The following is a 19574-nucleotide window of genomic DNA, read 5'->3' as shown; positions in this document are numbered from 1 at the left end:
ATGGCGGAGCTGTGTGTCTGCGGAAAGCCCAGGCGCGCTGGCATTACTCAGTGTGAGAGGTGTGAGAAGAAGCACACCCTGTTTGACATGACTTGGCAGCCTGTCCACGCTTGGCCACAGCTAAAGAAAGATGAGATCGTTTGCATGCCATCTGTTAGCCTTAGAGTCCAGTGTAAAGTGCTACCTACTCAAAAGGGAAGCAGGCCATGTGAGCAACACGTTCATAAAGCAGGTTCAAGAGCAAAAATATTAGCAGCCTGCACAGTGAAGAAACAGAAGAAAGTACCAGTGGATTTGGAAGCTTCATATCAATGAGAACAGTGCCTATAGGCTCATTAATTAGAACTCCTTCGCTGCAAGTTATAAAAGCCAGATGAAGCTAGCCTAAGCAAAAGGCGGTGGGATATTTAATAGAAAAAATATAAGGAATAATTTCAGATATAGTAACAAGATTTGGAACGTTTCTGGGCCACAAGGGGGACCGGGCTTCTGAGGAAAAAGGTTCCAGGCATCTACGTCATCTCCTGGCTCCCTGCACACCTCCTTCTTCTCCTCATACATCTGCTTTCTCCATTTCTTGGGCCCTCATGGTCAGTCCAAGGACAACCATTGCAGTGCTCCTGAGTTTACATGCTATCGGTCCAGTTACCAAAGAGACAGCTTCGATTCCCTCAACCCACGTGGTTCTACGTAACACAGACAGACACTGATTACCTCAGCCTGACTCAGGTGTCTATCCCAGGTCAAGGAAATGACACACAAAGATGATGTGAAGTCACAGAGTATAAAACTATCTTCCAGGGGCCCGTCACTCCCGTCCTCCATGAGTAAGATCAGGGAGGCCGTTCGCAGAGAAGGGGTATGACTGTGACGTGAGCAGAAGCCCTACAAGTGTCTCCACCAGAGTGATTCCATCTCCAACTATCACCCATCCTTTCTTCTTTGGCATCTGAATAAGTAACTTCTAAGCACCAGCATTTTATATTTAGAAAGGTTGATGAAAAGAAACTTCAAAACCTGCAGGTGGTAACCAGCCAGCCAAGTGATCACCTATCTATACAAAATGTGAGTGACTGCTACAAACTCCAGCAGATATACCAATGGAGGGGCGAGAAAATGCATCATGCTGACGCGGCGTTTGTTATGAAGGTGTGAGGTGTAGAGTCAAACACATTTAAAAACTGAGCCTTGGGGCTTCTCTGGTGGCGCTGTGGTTAAGAGTCCGCCTGCCGATGCAGGGGACGTGGGTTCGTGCCCCGGTCCGGGAAGATCCCACATGCCGCGGAGCGGCTGGGCCCGTGAGCCATGGCCGCTGGGCCTGTGCGTCCGGAGCCTGTGCTCTGCAACGGGAGAGGCCACAGTAGTGAGAGGCCCGCGTAACGCAAAAAAAAAAAAAACAAAAAAACAAAAAACTGAGCCTTGTCTTTGCTCCTTTGTAGAGAATCCTGGCTGTAAAATACTTCTAAGTCGCCTCAAGATGAACAAAGAGGAGGGAAAATGTGTTTTGTTTTTGAAGAAAAATGGATTGTTAGGACATTGTCTTCTGAATGAATTAAAATACATAATAAATTACAGACCAACAATAAAATATTACTTATTGTTAACATTAGTCAATAGAATAGAAGAGGAAAATCAGCAAATATTTAATCCAGTTAACCCAAAAATGTGTCTATATTTTTATTTTATTTCGAAGGGGTAAGGGAAATCTCCTGTAACTGAAGGCAACTTAACAATACCCTCTATGCAGATTATCTTCCAGATGAATGAGGAGTCTGCTGCTAATGAAATTAGGCAAAGTTCCTGGTGATGCTGCTAAAGATATTGAAAAACAACTTCTTAGGAGAAATCAATAATGATAGAAAATACTTTCCTTTCCCTGATTTTTCAGTTATAAAAATGTATACTGTTAGCTTGTTTCTAGTAAATGCTCTCAAACACTGTGGAAATGAATGTCATTTTCCACTTGATTAAACTTGCACTGCTTATGTTATTTGGCTTAAGTGGATGTGGGATGGGGAGTAGGAAAAGTGTTAACAAAGAAAAAGGAATGAAGACTTACATGATCAAAGTAGAATAAAAGAAGTTACGATAATGGGGCAGCTAGGGGAGGGGTGAGGGATTGGAAGGATGGCTGTAGATCCGTCACCAGGCAGCTCTGTGACTTTAGCCACTGATTCTGTCAGTGTCTTATTGTAAGAGATAGAATTGCAAGCAATTTTAGTAAGGTTTTGTTTAGCTCCAACTGTTTAAAATCAAAAGTTATTCTAGGGCCGATCCTAGTATAAAATCTCTTTTGCTCTGATGGTTAGAATGAGCTCAAGGCCTGATGCACCCCTTTTTGCATTGGGAGGAGAAGCACTGATGACTAATTGATTCAAGCACCTACTTGTGCTGGCCATTGAGACACGGGCAGGGAATACAGTGGTGAACTAAACAGATCCAGCCCCTGCCTTTGTGGAAAATGGGATTCTAGCCAGGAGACCAAACATTGAACATGTAATTACAAGTGTAGTGAACGTTTGTAAGGATAAGTACAAGGTGTTACAGGAGTGTTATTAAGAGGACCTAACCAGCCCCAGTGTGTGGAGGCTGGAAATGTTCCCAGGACTAAGAATTATTTAGACTGACTTCTGAAGGAGAAAAGGGGTTAGCTAGGAAAGGAAGGGAGCTAAAGGGGTAGACCAGTCAAACAATCACAGTGTAAAGGCTCTGAGCAAAAAAACCCACTGATGGCTGAAGGACAGGAAGCAATTCCAGGATGCCTGGAAGTGAGAATAAAGGAAAGTGTGATAAGTAGACAAGAAGGGCGGGCAAAGACCAGATCACGCAGGGCCTCCTTACAGACCTTAAGAGCGTGGATCTCATCCTCTGAACAATGGAAGTCACCACAGTCACAAAGCAGGGGTGCACTGTGATTAGTGAGAAACGTGTTTTAGAGCTAATACTCCACCCTCAGTGTGGAGGACACAGGAGAGCAAGATGGGAGGTGGGGCACTCTGGGAGGAGGCTGTAGCAGGGTCCAGGTGGGAGATTAGAGTGGCCTGACCTAGGGCTCTGACAACTGGGGAAGAAGATAGTGAACAGAAAGAAATGCTTAAAAGGTAGAAAGAAAAGTAAAAGTAAGATTGCTCACAAAATTCAGAGTAAATAGAGATGTGCAGTCACCTCAGGGTAGTTTAGCTCCAAAGCCTATAACATATGAACTATTACCAGATTAAATGGACCATCACATCTAAAATGTGGTTGATTTATAAGACAGGGAGACTGATCAGACACAAAAGCAGAGAAAAGCAAACAAACAAACATTGGAAACGGCCATAGACCTCTCTGATGCTGAGATGAGTGAAGGGGATGGTGAGTCACGGGCTCTGAAAATTAAGGTACAAATGACAAGGTGATCCCTAAGACTAAAAGGATGAAGTAAGCTATATTGGCTTAATGCTCTCAAATGTTTAAGTATTGACATTTGCCACACTCCACCCCTTCTTCTGATTCCCGGTGAGCAAGTAACTATTAATTATTGGCTTCCCCTATTTATATACATTTTGGTATTCTAAATCCTGTTTCCTACTGCAACCTTTCCTACTAAAACCTTATTTCCTACTGCAAATGAAATTGAAATTCTGTTATATAACAACCTCACTATATGAGCTTGTTTAATATAAATCTCACCCTGGATGATATATTATCCTTATTGGGCAGACAAAATAAGTTGTGCTGTGATATTTACCTGGGTGGTGAGTGATGGGAAGAATGACTGCAAGTCTGAGAACCAGATCCTCATCAGTCCCTGGGAAGACGCTTCCTTAGGAATGTGCACTCTGTGTGGTCCATATGATCACACTATGTTTCTCACATTTACCTTTCTACAGACTCCAGTTGCTTTATCTCTAACAGTGGAGATGACAATACTCACATTCTATTTACCATATTCTACCAGTGAATAGTATAGTTGGTAGGTCTTAAGAAGTAGCTTAAAATAAGTGTTCCATAGACTCCCTACTATATCTGTTCTCAGCTTTTCTGATCCAGAAATTCATGGACAGCTCATGTATTATCATGTACTACATATATATTACATTTATGCCATAATAAGAATCCTAGTTCCCAAGGAAACAGATGGTGGAATCAGGATATATCATAAGTATATGTTTATGTTATTCCACAGTAGCCATAGAAATGTCTAACAATTAATACTACCACTATGAATTAATCACTGGGAAGAGTTAAAACAAATTGTTTACACATGCTCTCCTGATCTCCCCATTTTAAAATAGTTTCACTGTATATACATTATGAGCCATCCTTTCACACAGCATGAGACTCATCCTTGCTCCCGCATGTATCAATAGTTTATTCTCTTTAATTGCTGAGTAGTGTTACCTTGTATGAATATACTAAAATTTATTTAATCTATTTCGTTGATGGACATTTGGGCAATTTCCAGCTCTCAGTATTACAAATAAAGCTGCAGTCAACATACACGTACATCTTTATGGACATAAATTTTCATTTCTTGTGGGTATATGCCTAGCAGTGGAATTACTGGATGATAAGGCAGGTGTACGTTTAACTTATTAGAAACTGCCAAAGAGATTTCCACAGTGATTTTGTCATTTCACACTCCTACCAAGAACGTATGAGATCCATTTTGTGTTGATGGTCTTTTACATGATAGCCATTCTAATGGGTGTGTAGTAGTACTTAATTATAGTTTTAATTTGCATTTTCCTGATGATAATCTTGAGATCAGGGATTTTAAGACCCTGAGTCCTCACCATTTACTTCATTTCTTCAGTCTTTAAATGTCTCAGTGCTATGAGACGACCTAAAACTGCACTGACTTTCAGCAGCTTTCTGCTTAGCTTTGTATCCTGTGCTTTGTGCAGCCTAAAGTTTGCAAAAATTTCTAAAGGAAACCCACCAAGTGGTGGGTTGGTGTCACTTTTCTTGACCTCCTTCTCTTCAGGATCTTGGCTCCTCAAGTCCTGGCTACCTTGGAAGACTTGAACTCAAATTTTTGTGTCTGTAGCCCTGTAAATATTTGTTTTTCTTGCTTCTTTACCTCTTACTTAAGATCCTCTGCCTGGACTCTCCATCTGCTCTTCTGTATCAAGAATCATCAAATGTCCCAATGAGAAAAATAGCTTGAAGATTATCTGCTTACCTCTCTGAAGTTCTCTTCCTTCTGGCTTATTGGTCCCTTGGATTCTGGCTGCCGTGACAGCATCCCAATGTCTCTAAATGGTTTTTAAAAATATTTTGTCTGTTTTTTTCTAGTTGTTCTCAGTGGGAGAGCTGGTTTACCCCAAGGAATTACATCTTAGCTGGACACAGAAGTCCTCTTATACCAGTTTTAATATCTCCCCTTCCTCTTTCTCAATAGGTTATGATACAACCAAGATTTCTTTTACGGCTATGGTGACTGTACTTCTAATACTGTGAAAGAAATTCTATGATAATTGCCTATCAGTTTCTCTTCAGGTTTGCTGGGTGGTGACATGGGGATATTAATGCCTCTGCTTAAACAGCAGTGGTGGCATAAAATAAATTTTAGTGAAAACATATCTAATATGTTTTAGATATGTTTTAGATATGTATTAGATATCTAACATATCTAATATCTAATATCTAATATTAGTGCTTTAGCCAAGAATATTAAAAGCCTCACAAAGTTCTCAAGTGATACAGGTCCTTTTTTGTTATCATGAATTTTAAGCTTCTTACCAAAGGAATAATTTCTTTTTAAAAAAATTTTAATTTATATACTTTCATGATTATAGGTCAATAAGGAATCCACTTTTCAGATTTTATTTCATTATAGAATATATTTGATAAGGATACATACAAACAGAATCATCCTTAATACATATTGTTTACTGGTGCCCGGCATTTCCGCAGCAGGCTGGAGATGTAACAAAAAATGCTTCCAGGGCTTCCCTGGTGGCGCAGTGGTTGAGAGTCCGCCTGCCGATGCAGGGAACACGGGTTCGTGCCCCGGTCCGGGAGGATCCCACATGCCGCGGAGCGGCTGGGCCCATGAGCCATGGCCAATGAGCCTGTGCGTCCGGAGCCTGTACTCCACAATGGGAGAGGCCGCAACAGTGAGAGGCCCGCGTGCCGCAAAAAAAAAAAAAAAATGCTTCCCAATGTTCAGCTTCATCGGCCACTCTAAATCTTTTTGAAGAACATCCTGAGGTGAAGACTTTAGTTTTTGGCAAGTTGTTTTCATAATCTCTTTCTCTCCCCCTCTGTGATAAATCAGAGCAAAATAATAAAAAGACTCACTTTGGCAGTTTGGCACCTAAAGTTTATCTGGAAACATAGCAGGGTATTTTTCTTTTCCTTTTACGTAACTTACGTTGTATTTTTTTTCTAATTTTGAGCTTTTACTTTCTCATTAATAAAGATGCTTATATGTGAGAATGAACATTGAAAATATACATACAGTAAAACGTTTATTTACAGTATAAAGACTAAATTTACTACAAAATTTTGAATTAAGACTTCAGTACATACAAAATATTAGTATAATTTCCCAAATTCTGTAATTTATATTTGATATTTCTCCTTAGTAGCTCCTCATATATTTTAATATATATTTAGAATTTTTACTTTAATTTTTTTTCAGCAAAAATAATATATATTCACAACTCCCATATAATACCTTAGTTTATTGGGGTAAAGCTAAAAGGAGAGGGAATTTTACCTCTGAATTATATATTATAAATTTCTTTTTGTAATAACAGTTACTGCTTATTTTTCATATTTTAAAAAATGATAAATATTAATTGTGGGGAATTTGGAAAAATAGGGAAACACAAAACAGCTAATAAAAATTATCTACAATTCTACCAATACACAGAGAAAAACCATTAACATATTTATGTATAGTCTAGTTTTTGCACACACAAATACATATACACATTATTTTTACTACTTTATTTTTTTAATGTAAATTTTGCTGGAGATTTTTTGATGGTCAATATTGAGTATGAGAATTAATTTAGGAATTAGTAACAAAAATAATAAGTGCTTTTGATATTCCTGCAATTACCAAAGTGATAAAGAAGCTCAGGCTATTTCTGTATTATTTTCATATTAGGAATATTTCTTCATTCTGTTTTGTTTATTCAATCACTTGTTCAACATTTACTGTAAATAGATGACCACATGTCTCTTTGTATGCCCAGGAAAGTCCCAGTTTATGGCTTTTGTCATGACATAATTTTTAAGAGCACTTCCTTCACTCTTAAAAGTAATCAGTTTGCATGAGAAATTACATGGTTTCCTTTTATTTCCAAGAACTGGGGTAGGTAAAAGGGGGATAAACTAGCAAGCAATGGTAAATTGTCCATGGATCCTGCCCTCCAGAAACTATGGCTTGCCTACTGTTGAAGATAAGAATTAACTTATATAATAAGAAGTGAAAAGGATCACAGGAGACAGGCAAAGATATAATGTACATTGCAGTGTGGTCAAGAACTTGATAAACATTTTAGAATTCCTGAAGGAAATATGTGCAGAATGTTGCGAAGAATAAGAATACTTTAGGTTTAGAAAACAGGTATGAAAGACAAAAGCTATCTTTTTTTCAGCATCAGGGAGCTGCTGAAGTGACAGGGATTAGTGAGAACTAAAATATCAGAAATGGGAGAACTGAGAAGTGAGCAGATGATCTGCAGATGCTTTTCCCTGGAGGCATTTGCCAACTCCAGGCTCTGGCAAAAGGACGAGTATCCAGACTTGGCCCAAGCAGAGTGTCAGTGGAGGGAGGAGAGAAGACAGAAGAGATCTTGTAGTCACTGGAGGCTGAAGTGATAAAATAAAAGGCATGAGAGGCTTCAATACATGTCCAGCTTCTCCCTCAAAACATCTGCTGAGGGGCTTCCCTGGTGGCGCAGTGGTTGAGAGTCCGCCTGCCGATGCAGGGGACTCGGGTTCGTGCCCCGGTCCGGGAAGATCCCACATGCCGTGGAGCAGCTGGGCCCGTGAGCCATGGCCGCTGAGCCTGCGCGTCCGGAGCCTGCGCTCCGCAACGGGAGAGGCCACAACAGTGAGAGGCCTGCGTACCTCAAAAAAAACCCCAAAAAACAAACAAACAAAAAAACCATCTGCTGATGTTTGCAGTTGGCTGGATCAGAAAGGTTAAAAGATAAGCCAAACACCTCTGACACGGAGAGTCCATTTTCATGGAGCCTTTCAATTGCTGAGGAGACAGGCTAGAAAACACTTTTAGCAATCACCTGAATCTGCACTGACAAGATTGGAGACTCAAAGTTCTCAAACACCTGATACAGGTTCCCTGTTAAGACATGTGCCTAATTCTGAAGTTGTGTGTGGTGGGGGACCAAAAATCTAAACTATAAATCTTCGAAAAGCCAGCCAGGATATCCCACAGTCTCTCAATGCTGAGGAGATAAAGACCCACCAAGTGAGCTGTACTAGTGCACGGCCAGATGCTCTGTTAAAAGTCTTGAAGCGATATACCCTTCTCCCTACAGTAGACTGACTCCTATACAAACTGCAAAACAACTTTGCTCAGCTCAGTTTCTGACTGGATTGAGTTGATCTTTCCCATTCTACTTAGCAGAAAAAGTGGCGAAGTAACTCTGGTAGAGATAACCTAGAACCTCTACAGAATCTTATTTTATATATTTATAATGTCTTATCTGATATAAAATGTGTTTAGGCATGGAAGAGTTAGAACCATATAACAACAACAACAACAACAAAAAAAAAAACAAGGGAAACAGACAATAGAAACAGTCCCACAGGTGGTACAGTGATCACTGTTGCTAGATGTTAGAAAACTGAATCATCATTCTGAGCATTGACAAAGAAAAGACTCATCCATTGGGCTTGTGTTTTCTGTTTGAACTTTATCTCAGAGGAATTAAATAGTTGATAAAAATAAGTTCTTCTTTTAAAAAGAAATCTAGTCGACAAATACAGAAGGGATGATAGAATGATAATAACGTCACTTATTAGTTTTGTAATAAAATAATTGATCTATATAATGTCATCAATTACTGCTAAAACCATTAGATGAAAGATTGATGGGGAGTTTTATAATGTGTACATCAGGCTGACAACATCTAAACCCACTGATCAATCTTAATATGACTAATAGAAAACACAATTTATGTGCTTCTCTGTGTGGTATAACAGAAAGAAAACTCTGCCTCCAACAAACTATTCTTCCCATACAATTAATCATGAAGCTGATCAAGACTTCAGATCTAACTATCAAATCATAGGCAACATAAGTAACAGAGAAACATGTTAAATGACACTACAGGGACTCAATCTGTAAAATTTATAATCTGCATGTTTCTTCAACAAATAAATAGCAAGCAAAAAGGAGGAGGGAACATCTACAGATTAAAAAAGGCTTACAAGACTCATCAACAAAATACAATGTGCAGCTCTTATTGGGATGATGTGAAAATCAAGAGTAAAATAAATATACATGAGACAATCAGGGAAATTCAAATATCATCTATTTAATATCAAATATTAAGGAATCACTATTAATGTATTTTAAGTGTGACAATATTTTTTCCTTTTATTATAAAAATGTGTACCTATATTGTAGAAATATATACTAAATTCTTTATGGATGGAATGACATAATGTTTTAAAATAAATAAATGGCAGGTATAGATGAAATAAGATTCACAAATATATTGATTATTATTGAAGCTGGTAATAGGGATATGGGGGTTCATTTTTAGCATTGTTTCCATGTTTATATATTTAAAATAATTTTCCTAATACTCAGTTTTAAAGATGTCTGAAAAATGAACTGAATTGGAAAGAATAGTAGGAATTCTCACATACCAGTGTAAATTCTGCAAGCATTTTGTAGAGCAATTTGGCAATACATAAGAAAGACAAATGTGCATTTACCACAATCCATCAATTCTGCTTCTTGGTCCACCCCATAGAAAAGCTCTCTCATATGTGTGCAAAGAGATATAACCAAGCATGTTTACTGCAGTATTGCTTAAAATAGCAGTATGTAGGAAACAACCTAAATGGCCATCAGTAGGAGAATTGATTATATTATTGATAGTGTGGTATTTATTCAATTTAGTTTAAGTGAATGAACTAGAGCTATATCTATTAACATAATACTATGCAAAAGGGCAAATTGCTGAATGGAAATATAGTGTGATGCTATGGATATGAAATCTAATATGCTAAACACTACCACATTATTTATTAACACATATGACTACACATGTTAAAGTATTAGCATATGCCAATTGATGATATATACCAAATTTTCTCTTTAAAAGGAGAGGATTAGTATTAAGAATAATATACAGAGGGCTTCAAACATATCCCTAATGTTTTCTGAAGGAAAGGAAACTTAATAAGACAAAATGTTAATATTTGACAAATCTGTGATGGTAATTGAATTGAATTTTATTAAATTGTTCTCTATAGCATCTCACTTAGAAATCTTTACAATTAAGGATTTTAAAATAGAGAAATATTTCATACTGCATTGTGTTTATATAAAGAGCCTTACTGTACTATGTTAGATGTGCATGTATTAAAAGGAAGAGTGGAACAATTACCATTTACAGCAGGCCTATATATACAGTCAGAGCTCCATTTTCCACTCTGATGAATGAATGTTGAGAAATTAATATTTAAATTCAGATAATAGAAAGAATGCATGTTGCTTTGGAAGGCAATCAGAGGCACAAATTATCCTATTTATTTATAACAACAGGAAAGATAGATATCTTCTGCTCAAATGGTCTTGAGTGGTTGCCATCAATCTTTATGATTACTTTGGACAGCTGCCACATTATTTCCATGGTGCCGATCTGGAATTGTATAGACCATTTTATCTCTGCTAAAAGTCTCACCTCCAAGCCTGTCATAGACATGCAACTTCAGATACAGACAGCTAACCTGACTGTACCTAGTTTTACCGGCTCCTGACATATCCACTCAATGTCTCTAATGTTGCTGGCAAAAAAAAAAAAAAAAAAAAAAAAAATTGCAAGAGAGAAAACTATTTTCTAATTTCTTAGTTTTCTTAGAAAACTATTTTCTTAGTTTCTAGTAGAAAATATTTTTCTCCTAGAAGTTATTGAAATTCTTGAATAAGGAAGTGGTTAAAATCCATAAGTAAAATGAAGTGAAGTTGGAGGTACTATGAATTAGTCTAACCTAAATACACAGTGAGATTTAAAACATCAGTCTTTTGTCTGTGCCTTTGCTCCTCCAATAGAGTTGTCTTAAGCTGGGATAGCATTTTGCTATTTGGAAGCATTTTTACATGTACTATTTCATCAATCCTTCTTTATGGATGAAAAACTGAGTCTGAAAGAGGCAAATACTCAGAGAGTAGCTGGTCTCCTGAATCCTTGTCCTGTGAGCTTATTGCTACACTATAAGGAGTAAAACTCGTCTGTAACAACTTCTCAAGTTCAGATAAAGAATCATTCTTAGCATAGAAACCAATGTAGGGGTGACTTCGTCTGTAATAACTTCTCAAATTCACATAAAGAATCATTCTTAGCACAGAAACCAATGTAGGAGTGACTTCGTCTGTAACAACTTCTCAAGTTCACATAAAGAATCATTCTTAGCACAGAAACCAATGTATGGGTGACTAGCTGTAAAGCAAATAACACACAAAAGCAAAGTCATATGGCACCAAGTGCACTCAAAGACAGAAAGTCTCTTATACAAAGAAAGGTTATTTGGACAATGGGAATAGATGGGAGAAGGTATGCATACACCAAGAAGGGATAAAAAAGAAAGAAAGAGAGAGAGAGAGAGAGAGAGAGAGAGAGAGAGAGAGAGAGAGGGAGAGAGAGAGAAAAGAAAGAAAGAAAGAAAGAAAGAAAGAAAGAAAGAAAGAAAGAAAGAGAAAGAAAGAAAGAAAGAAAGAAAGAAAGAAAAAGAAAGGAAGGAAGGAAGGAAGGAAGGGAAAGGAAGAAAGGAAGAAAGAAAGAAAGAGACAGGAAGGAAGGAAGGGGGAAAGAGAAGAAAGAAAAGAAAAAAAAAACTTTGCATTTTCAGAAGAAATTGAAGATGAATCTTTCTAACAAAACTTCTGGGGTTTCATTAAATCCACATTTTCTGCCAAAAGATTCAGCACAGATTTGGGACTTATATTTGACAAGCCCACATATGCTGCATTTTCCCTCCAAGCTTTTACTCTGGCTTGCGGACTCTGGGGTTGGTTGAATATATGGTTCTACGGTTGTTAAAAATACCCCAAAGTCCAGCTCCTTCTCTCAGATTTAATGCAGTTGATAAAATGGCCACTCTGGAATCAGATTTTTCAGGTCTTGACCTGTAACCTTTAATAATCCTCTTCTTTCATAAAAGTAAGATCTGTATGCATAGGTCATTTGCATTTCACTTCAACACAAAGTCAGAGACTAAAGAAATGGAACCATGAAGGAGAGGCTGTAATTTTTTCAACTATTTCAATCAATAGTTAAAGGTGGTTTTGGGATTGCTTGGAGTTACTATGTGAAATTTGGCTGTCAATATGGTTGAAACCCCCAAAGCAACTACAGAACTGTCCATAACTGCAAGAGTACTTCCAAGTCAGCTACAGAGACCACAGAGCTTCCTGCCCCAGTCCCCAGGAGACACAAGTGCTGAGCTGTCCCTCATGCCACACTGTGTGCACCTATGCTAATGTCAGCAGAACAAGTCTCTAAGCTGTCAAGACTTTTCCCCATGGTTTTTATCATCCATCATCTGTACATTCCAGCAGACAGGACCAGCTGTATCAATTGCACGGCCCAGTGCAAAATGAAAACCCGTAGCCCCTGGTTGAAAACATAGAGGGAAAAATGTTAAAGGCACTAAAATATAAAGCCCTCTCCTTTCTTCTACCGTCTCTCTGTAGACCTGTCATTTTGGTTTCTTATTTGCCATGGAACGCTGTACTCCCTTGCAGGGCATATTTGACGAGCGAGCACAGACCCTGCCAGGCGCAGCAGCTAGCCACTCAGTGACTCCGCACACATGCTCAGGCTGCCAGGTTCCCCTCCAGCCAGTCACTGGGTAGATGCCACAGAGAAACTGAACCAGGCATCTCCCCTTTCCAGGTGCCTCCTGCCCCAGCCCATGGTAGACCGGCAACCCTCAGGGGTATCCCAACAACAGTACAGGGACTGGCAAGGTACACACATGGAGGATGAGCAAGAGGCTCACCCCTGCCGTGTTCCGCACCAAATGCACAGTGGACCTGCCAGTTCAAGGAGGAGTTGGCCACGGCCATCAGCTGCCTTGAGATGTTATTGGGCATGTGCACCTGATCCTGATCTGATCTTCCCATACCCATTCCCACAGTTCCCTGGCAGGGGAGGAGGGTGGCAGTGATCATTGGTCAGGGGTGGGCAGTGGGAGGCTGGATGGGCTCTGGCCCCCAAGGGGGGGTGGGGGGTGCAAGGAACAAGAAACTGAAAACCTGTCCAGAGAGGCAGTATCATGCTTGAGGTGAGGCTCTAAACCCCCAGTGCATGCTCCGTTTCCACATGGAACATCACTTACAAAACACAAATTAAGTGATAAAATGATTACAAGTATCAAAAGGATGACCACAGAGCACTAAACCCTGAATACAGGGCCCTTCTGATAAGGGACCCACCGTGTGTCTGTGTTGGTCACGGGGACAGGAAGCCAGCCCTGCCAGGGTCCTGGCTTCCCAGCACCACTGGACCAGGCCACATACAGACATTATCTAAAGGAGAATTAATTGGAGGATTCAAGGGGATGCAGGCAGTTTAGCAAGGCAAAGCCAAATGCTTTGAGTGTATTTTCTGCCTTCTTTCATGAGAAATGAAGTTGCTTTAACATTAGTTTACAGGTGAAATGCCCTTTTCTACCAGTAACTTCATTATATATTCAAACATCATATTTTTATTCCTGGGCATCTACTACTAATGTTTTCATGATCTTTGTAATTTCAGGTGGGCATATTAAATGTCATATTGCTTTGCCTCATTCAGTAACAAACATTATCTCTTTGTCTAATTTTCTTAAGTAAATTGATTATTGTAGTGGTAATAAAATTATACCAAGGTGTTTCAAGTTCTTAACTCTGGATGAGGACTTCAGATTGTTCTGGGTAGATCATGTACTTTCAAATGGCTTATTGAATGGTCCAAACTTGATGGAAATATACATATTGATCAATTTTATTTTTTCTCCTTCACCTTCAACTGTGCTATGAAAAATCTTTTTTCTCACCTTCTGCATTCATACTAGATTCCTTGCTTTCAGGTATTAAAAAGATATTCCACTGTATTCTTGTTTCAAACCTCAAACTCACATCTCTCCTTCCCAGAACAATGTCAGGCTTCAACCTGAAAGACTTGGACTAGGAAGGGACGTGGTCTGCTCCTGAAATATCTCTGCCTCTTCCCTCTTCTGAATTTCCCTTTTTCTGCTTGCTTTGATGGGAAAAAGAGATAGGAGAGTTGACAAAGGTCTTTGACTTGCCTGGAGCTGTTGTGGTCCTCTTCTGATTAACACTGGATAATTGTCACCAGGATCTTGGGGTAGGTGGCCCAAGGATGATTGACAGAACATTTGTGAGTTTCTAGAAAGCCCTATAGGGGCTTCATGACTGTGACCTTATCCACACCACTCACAGCACCTGCTGACGGTTCATCTTTAGCATCTTGTTCCTCAAATTCTCTTCTATGATTGGCTGCCCTCTTATGTGGAGTGTCACTAAGATGACTTTATCCCACCACCTAATAAAGTGGGAAACTCATGTGTCCTTAACTTGTGTGAAACCCATGTATCCTCACTCCAACAGATGCTGGAAAGGCCACCTGCACATGGCCACCTGCACATGGCCGCCCCATCATCCTGGTCATGTCAAGTCAGGGCTCTTCTCCCCTTACCACACACACACTCTGTGCTGTACAAGGAGACATCCAACCAGGGAATGAGATGATGTTCTCCCCTGGTGGGAGGCTTGCCCAATCTCTTGCCACTTCCCTTCTTTCCACCACAACATACATTCCATCTTATGAGGGCCAAGAGATACATATGACTTTATGCTAAGTGACAGCACTGCTTTTATGATAACATAATATAGAGTAAAATTAGCACTACAAGTCACAGTGTAAGACATAAACCCATGAGCATCCCTTAAGAGGGATGGTGGGTGGGAAGATTTAGGTGGAGTCCGCTGCCTCCAAGAATAAAGGAGAGTGTCAAGAGTGGAGGGAAGAGAGCCAATTTGGGATAGACACATACACACAGCTGAGAAAGCATCTGCCGCTTGGGAAGAGACAGTCCCACAAGGTAAAAGAAAGAATGCACTCCACTGATGTGACTTTCAGAATTGGGCCTGACAGTAAGAAACAGCTGGGCAACACAAGGAAGATCCAGGATGTGCAGGTGCAGGTTACGTGCAGAAAGGCTCAGGAGCCAAGCTAGGCCCTACCCCAGCCCTGGCACTGCCCAAGTGGTGTGGTCGCCATCTCTAGTTACATGTATAACCGCTCACTCACTGGGTATCTTTTTCTTTTCCATCTTCAGGAAGAGGCAGCCAGAATTCTCGCCCACCAGACAGTGTCCGTCGGCACATGTGCAGCTTTGAAAACCCACACACTGCAGTGAATGTGTAAGAGAAGCTGCATGGAAAAAATAGTGGTTTGCCCCTTGCTTTCTCTCTCCTGGGTTTTCCTACTTTCTAACCTGGAAACAGATGTGGTGCATGCCATCAAGAACGAGGAACCATTTACGTGCCATGGTTTGCACGACTGCCTTAATTTGATCGTCCATTGTTCTTAAAAGGACACTGTCAAGCTGTTAGTCTTTTTGCTTTTTTATGTTTTGATGCAAGAGGCAACATTTTTTTCCCATTCTAGAGATTCACTTTTGTTTGTGACTCCCACTCACAAACTTGAAAGTGAATTTTCCCCCTTCACAAATTTGTTAGCTTCTCCTTGGCAAACAGAGCTCTTTCTTTTGTTTTCTTTCTTTGCCTTTTTTTTTTTTTGCTGCTACACAAATATCTGATATGATCCTGTCTGCATTAAGGTAAAAGCCATGATTTGAACTTATGGAAGGATTCCATAATGTCAGTTTGACGAGGTGGACACCAGCCTTTGCTGGGTGCCTCCTATGTCCTGGGGAGCACAAAGCAAAAGTTCTGTGAGTCCCACAAAAAGTGAGTTTTGCAAAAACAAACAAACAAACAAAAAGGAAAGTAGCTATTTTCCCAGAACTTTAGAGCTTTTATCAGATTTTCTCCATCTGATAAAACCGGTGCATGTTTGGTCCAATTTTTGACCTTTAGATCTTGACAGTGTCTCTTTAAGTCAACAAAAGAACATAGACCATGTTCAATTCATTGTGCACGGAGTCTGTGGTCATTTTCAGCTGTTCCTTTACAGCCCTCCAAACTCCTGGGAGAGTCAAAGGTACACATTCCTGCAGCAGGAGGGAGCTCACTGATGAGGTGTCTGTGGCTTGAATAGCTCTTCAGATGAGAAGAGCCCAATTTGTTCAAATGTTTGCTACTGAACCTGGCTGTGGAGCCTGGTGAATGGGGCCCTAGCATCTCTTCTCTTCACTCAGTGGAGTGCATTGGGAAGTCGTGTTCTGACATTCCCTGGAAAGGCCCCAATAGAAAGTGTGTGCTCTCAGTCAAATCGTACTGACTCTTGGAGGGAAAAATAAGTGGTGGCTGGGAGGACTCTGCACATCTAGATCAGAGCCACTCTAGTCTGCTTGGATGCATTCTCTGTAATTCTCCTGAGTCAAAAAGCATTGAGTGTTTCTTGCACCAAGGGTTGAGTCTGACCAAGAACACAGGAAGGACATCCTGATTATGACAGCTGCTGGCTGCCTGTCAAAAGGGATTGATGGGACTAGTAGATGTGCTTGTCGTGTCATGACAGCAGGGCCAGAGAGAGAAGAGAGTCACTTAACATTTCATGACTTAAAGGTGAGTGCCTAAAAGCAAAAACAAAGGCTGAATGTGGGTCCATCATTGGTAGGTGACAAAAAATAATGCAACAGTCAGCAAAGCTAACAGGTTGGTTGTAAAGAACTTTTGAAATAAGATCTACTCAAGCTTTCTGGAGATAGTAAAGGATCAGGAGAAGATTGGTAGCTTCCAAGCTGTGCACCATAGACTGAGACTGACTATTTGTAGCCTTGGTTGTTCCCGTGGGGGGAAAAAAAAAGATATGTTCTTTTTGTGACCTTCGGTTTCCACAGCTTTTGTGAACAAGCAAGGCAAAGGGACTAGTGATAGAAATAAAGCTGCCTACTGGATCATTATGGTCTGCCTAGATCTCTCCTGCCTCTGAGGAGTAATCCCTGCAGGGCAATGCAACTGCTCTGTATTTCCAGGGAAAATGTGAGGACTCAAGTATTGCTGAAGAGCATCCAAAGACTTGCTATGAAAATTATAGGTCTGGGGGCTTCCCTGGTGGCGCAGTGGTTGAGAGTCCGCCTGCCGATGCAGGGGACGGGGGTTCATGCCCTGGCACAGGAGGATCCCACATGCCGCGGAGCGGCTGGGCCCGTGAGCCATGGCCGCTGAGCCTGCGCGTCTGGAGCCTGTGCTCTGCAACGGGAGAAGCCACAACAGTGAGAGGCCCGCGTACCGCAAAAAAAAAAAAAAAAAAAAAAAAAAAATTATAGGTCTGGAAGCATGGAGCATAGAAAAAAATGATAATGCTTGACCTGAACTTTCTTCAAAAGGAACATAATTAGGTTCATCTATACCTCCTGGAGGAATATAATTACACCTGGTATACCTCTGCTAAAACAATGCTGCTGTACCAACATGATGTCATAAATAAACTTTGGCACCAGAATTTCTTTCCTCAGCCAGCAATCATCATTAGGTTAAGCCGAAGGCCATTCAAAATATACTTAGAAAAAGTTTAGTAACCATCAGAATTCTACTCTTTAGTTTGAAATAGATTTGTCAATTTTCTCAAGACAGTAGACCCTACACCCGGACACAGTTTATGGGCTCTTACATACTTTATTGATGAGGTAATTTCATTTGTGGATGTCTTTTTCTTTATTAATTCATTGGAGAAAGCACAAGGCTCAATAAAGGCAAACTGATTTTCTTTATGTTGTCTTTTATCCTGAATCATATAACTTTAGGATATTCAATGTGATTGATCTAAAGATTCTAAAAGGAGGACTGTATATTTAGACTTTGTGATATTGTATATTTCAGCAAGCCAAATGGTTTTCTGATTAGCTTATGATGAGGTTAGAATCAAAGAGGAGAGGGATAAAATTCACAATGCCATTTAAGATTTAATATCATCAGAAACTACCATGTTCTCATGATATCGAAAAGCGTTTGTCTTCACCAACACATTCAGAGATTCTCTACCTTATAAGACGTGGTGATTCAATAAGGTGAGAAATTTTAAATATGTTCAGATAAGCTTCCAAAGATATATAGATATATATATACTGAATATATATATAGATAGATATATATACACAGAATATAGACTAAATATGCATATTTTTCTGGAAAGCTTTCAAGAAGGGAAACTGGAGTCAGTGGGAGTTCTTTGTGTTGAAGACTAACTTGGGGTTGCCTGGGAAAACAGGGGTCTGACTCAAATGGTTTCAAATAGTCCTATGCCTGATGTGCTACAAGAATCACTGTTCAAACTGCATTCTGGTACCAGCTTGCTGAAACAGGTGGAGGTGAGATACCGGAACAGGGCAGCTCTGGCATTCCAGCTGAAGTGTCTCAGGGCAACACCGCCTCCTCCTTGAAAGGCCAGATGTCCCAGTCGTAGCTGCAGGGCCACAGCCGAACTGTCTGCAAGCCTGCGGCTATAGCTTGTTTACTTGGTGAGCCATTCTCTCCACGCTGTGACCCAATGGCATTTCCTGTTTCTATTTTCATTTTCAAAGAAAACAAATGCTACCCTCTTCAGATTCCAAGGAGTGAGACTGCCCTCCTCTTGGGAAGGTCTTGCCTTGTCTGGGCTCTCTGGATGCCGTCCTCACGTCTGTTGTGCAGCTATTAAGCCTAGTGTCAAAGACTTGCATTGGACATAATGGAGACCGGTGTTGTGCAAGCTTCCCCCTCAGGCAGCTTGTGCAGGATGCGTCCCTCCTGATCTCAAACATCCACCCACTGTTATTCCCATTTTAGACATCTCTGGAGCAGACAGCAGTGTACTCTGCAGATGTAACTAGGACTTACCGAAACAAATAAAACAGACAGGATCACTCTGAATGCCAAAGGTAAACTAATCTGAAAAAAAAAAAAAGATATACTAATCTGTTTACACCACCCACTTCCAACTCTTCTCTAAAGTGCTGTAAATATTGGGTTTTCTGTTTGGGGGGATTGTGATACTTATCTAAGGAAAGAAAAACCAAAGCGAGATCCCAAGCCTGCTGGAGCTGGAGCTGGAGCCGCTGCCCTCCCCCCACTTAGCTCTACAGGACTCTCAGCGGGCATCATCCTCCATGTCTCTAGCCCCTCCTAGGCCTCACAGTGATTTCCTCCAGTCACTGCAATATCAGCAAATATATTTAACCACTCGAGGTATTTACTCCAA

The 19574-nt window shown here is 40.3% G+C and overlaps 1 protein-coding gene across 2 annotated transcripts in view; it reads left to right on the top strand.

Annotated features, from left to right (window-relative positions):
- Window positions 1-19574, top strand: part of GRM1 (glutamate metabotropic receptor 1) — a 358869-nt gene that overhangs the window by 334888 nt on the left and 4407 nt on the right. The window contains exon 8 of one of the 2 annotated variants that reach the window (XM_060167607.1): window positions 15547-15607. The exons of the other annotated variant lie outside the window; for it this stretch is intronic. Within the exon in view, the coding sequence (XP_060023590.1) occupies window positions 15547-15607 (61 nt within the window). Of the gene's footprint in view, window positions 1-15546; window positions 15608-19574 lie in introns of those variants that run through there. 2 annotated transcript variants of the gene reach the window in all.

The sequence above is a fragment of the Lagenorhynchus albirostris genome, chromosome 12, assembly GCF_949774975.1.
Source record: "Lagenorhynchus albirostris chromosome 12, mLagAlb1.1, whole genome shotgun sequence".
NCBI lineage: Eukaryota > Metazoa > Chordata > Mammalia > Artiodactyla > Delphinidae > Lagenorhynchus > Lagenorhynchus albirostris.
Note: the sequence above shows the minus strand (reverse complement) of the source record. Positions and strands in the feature narration are given on the sequence as shown.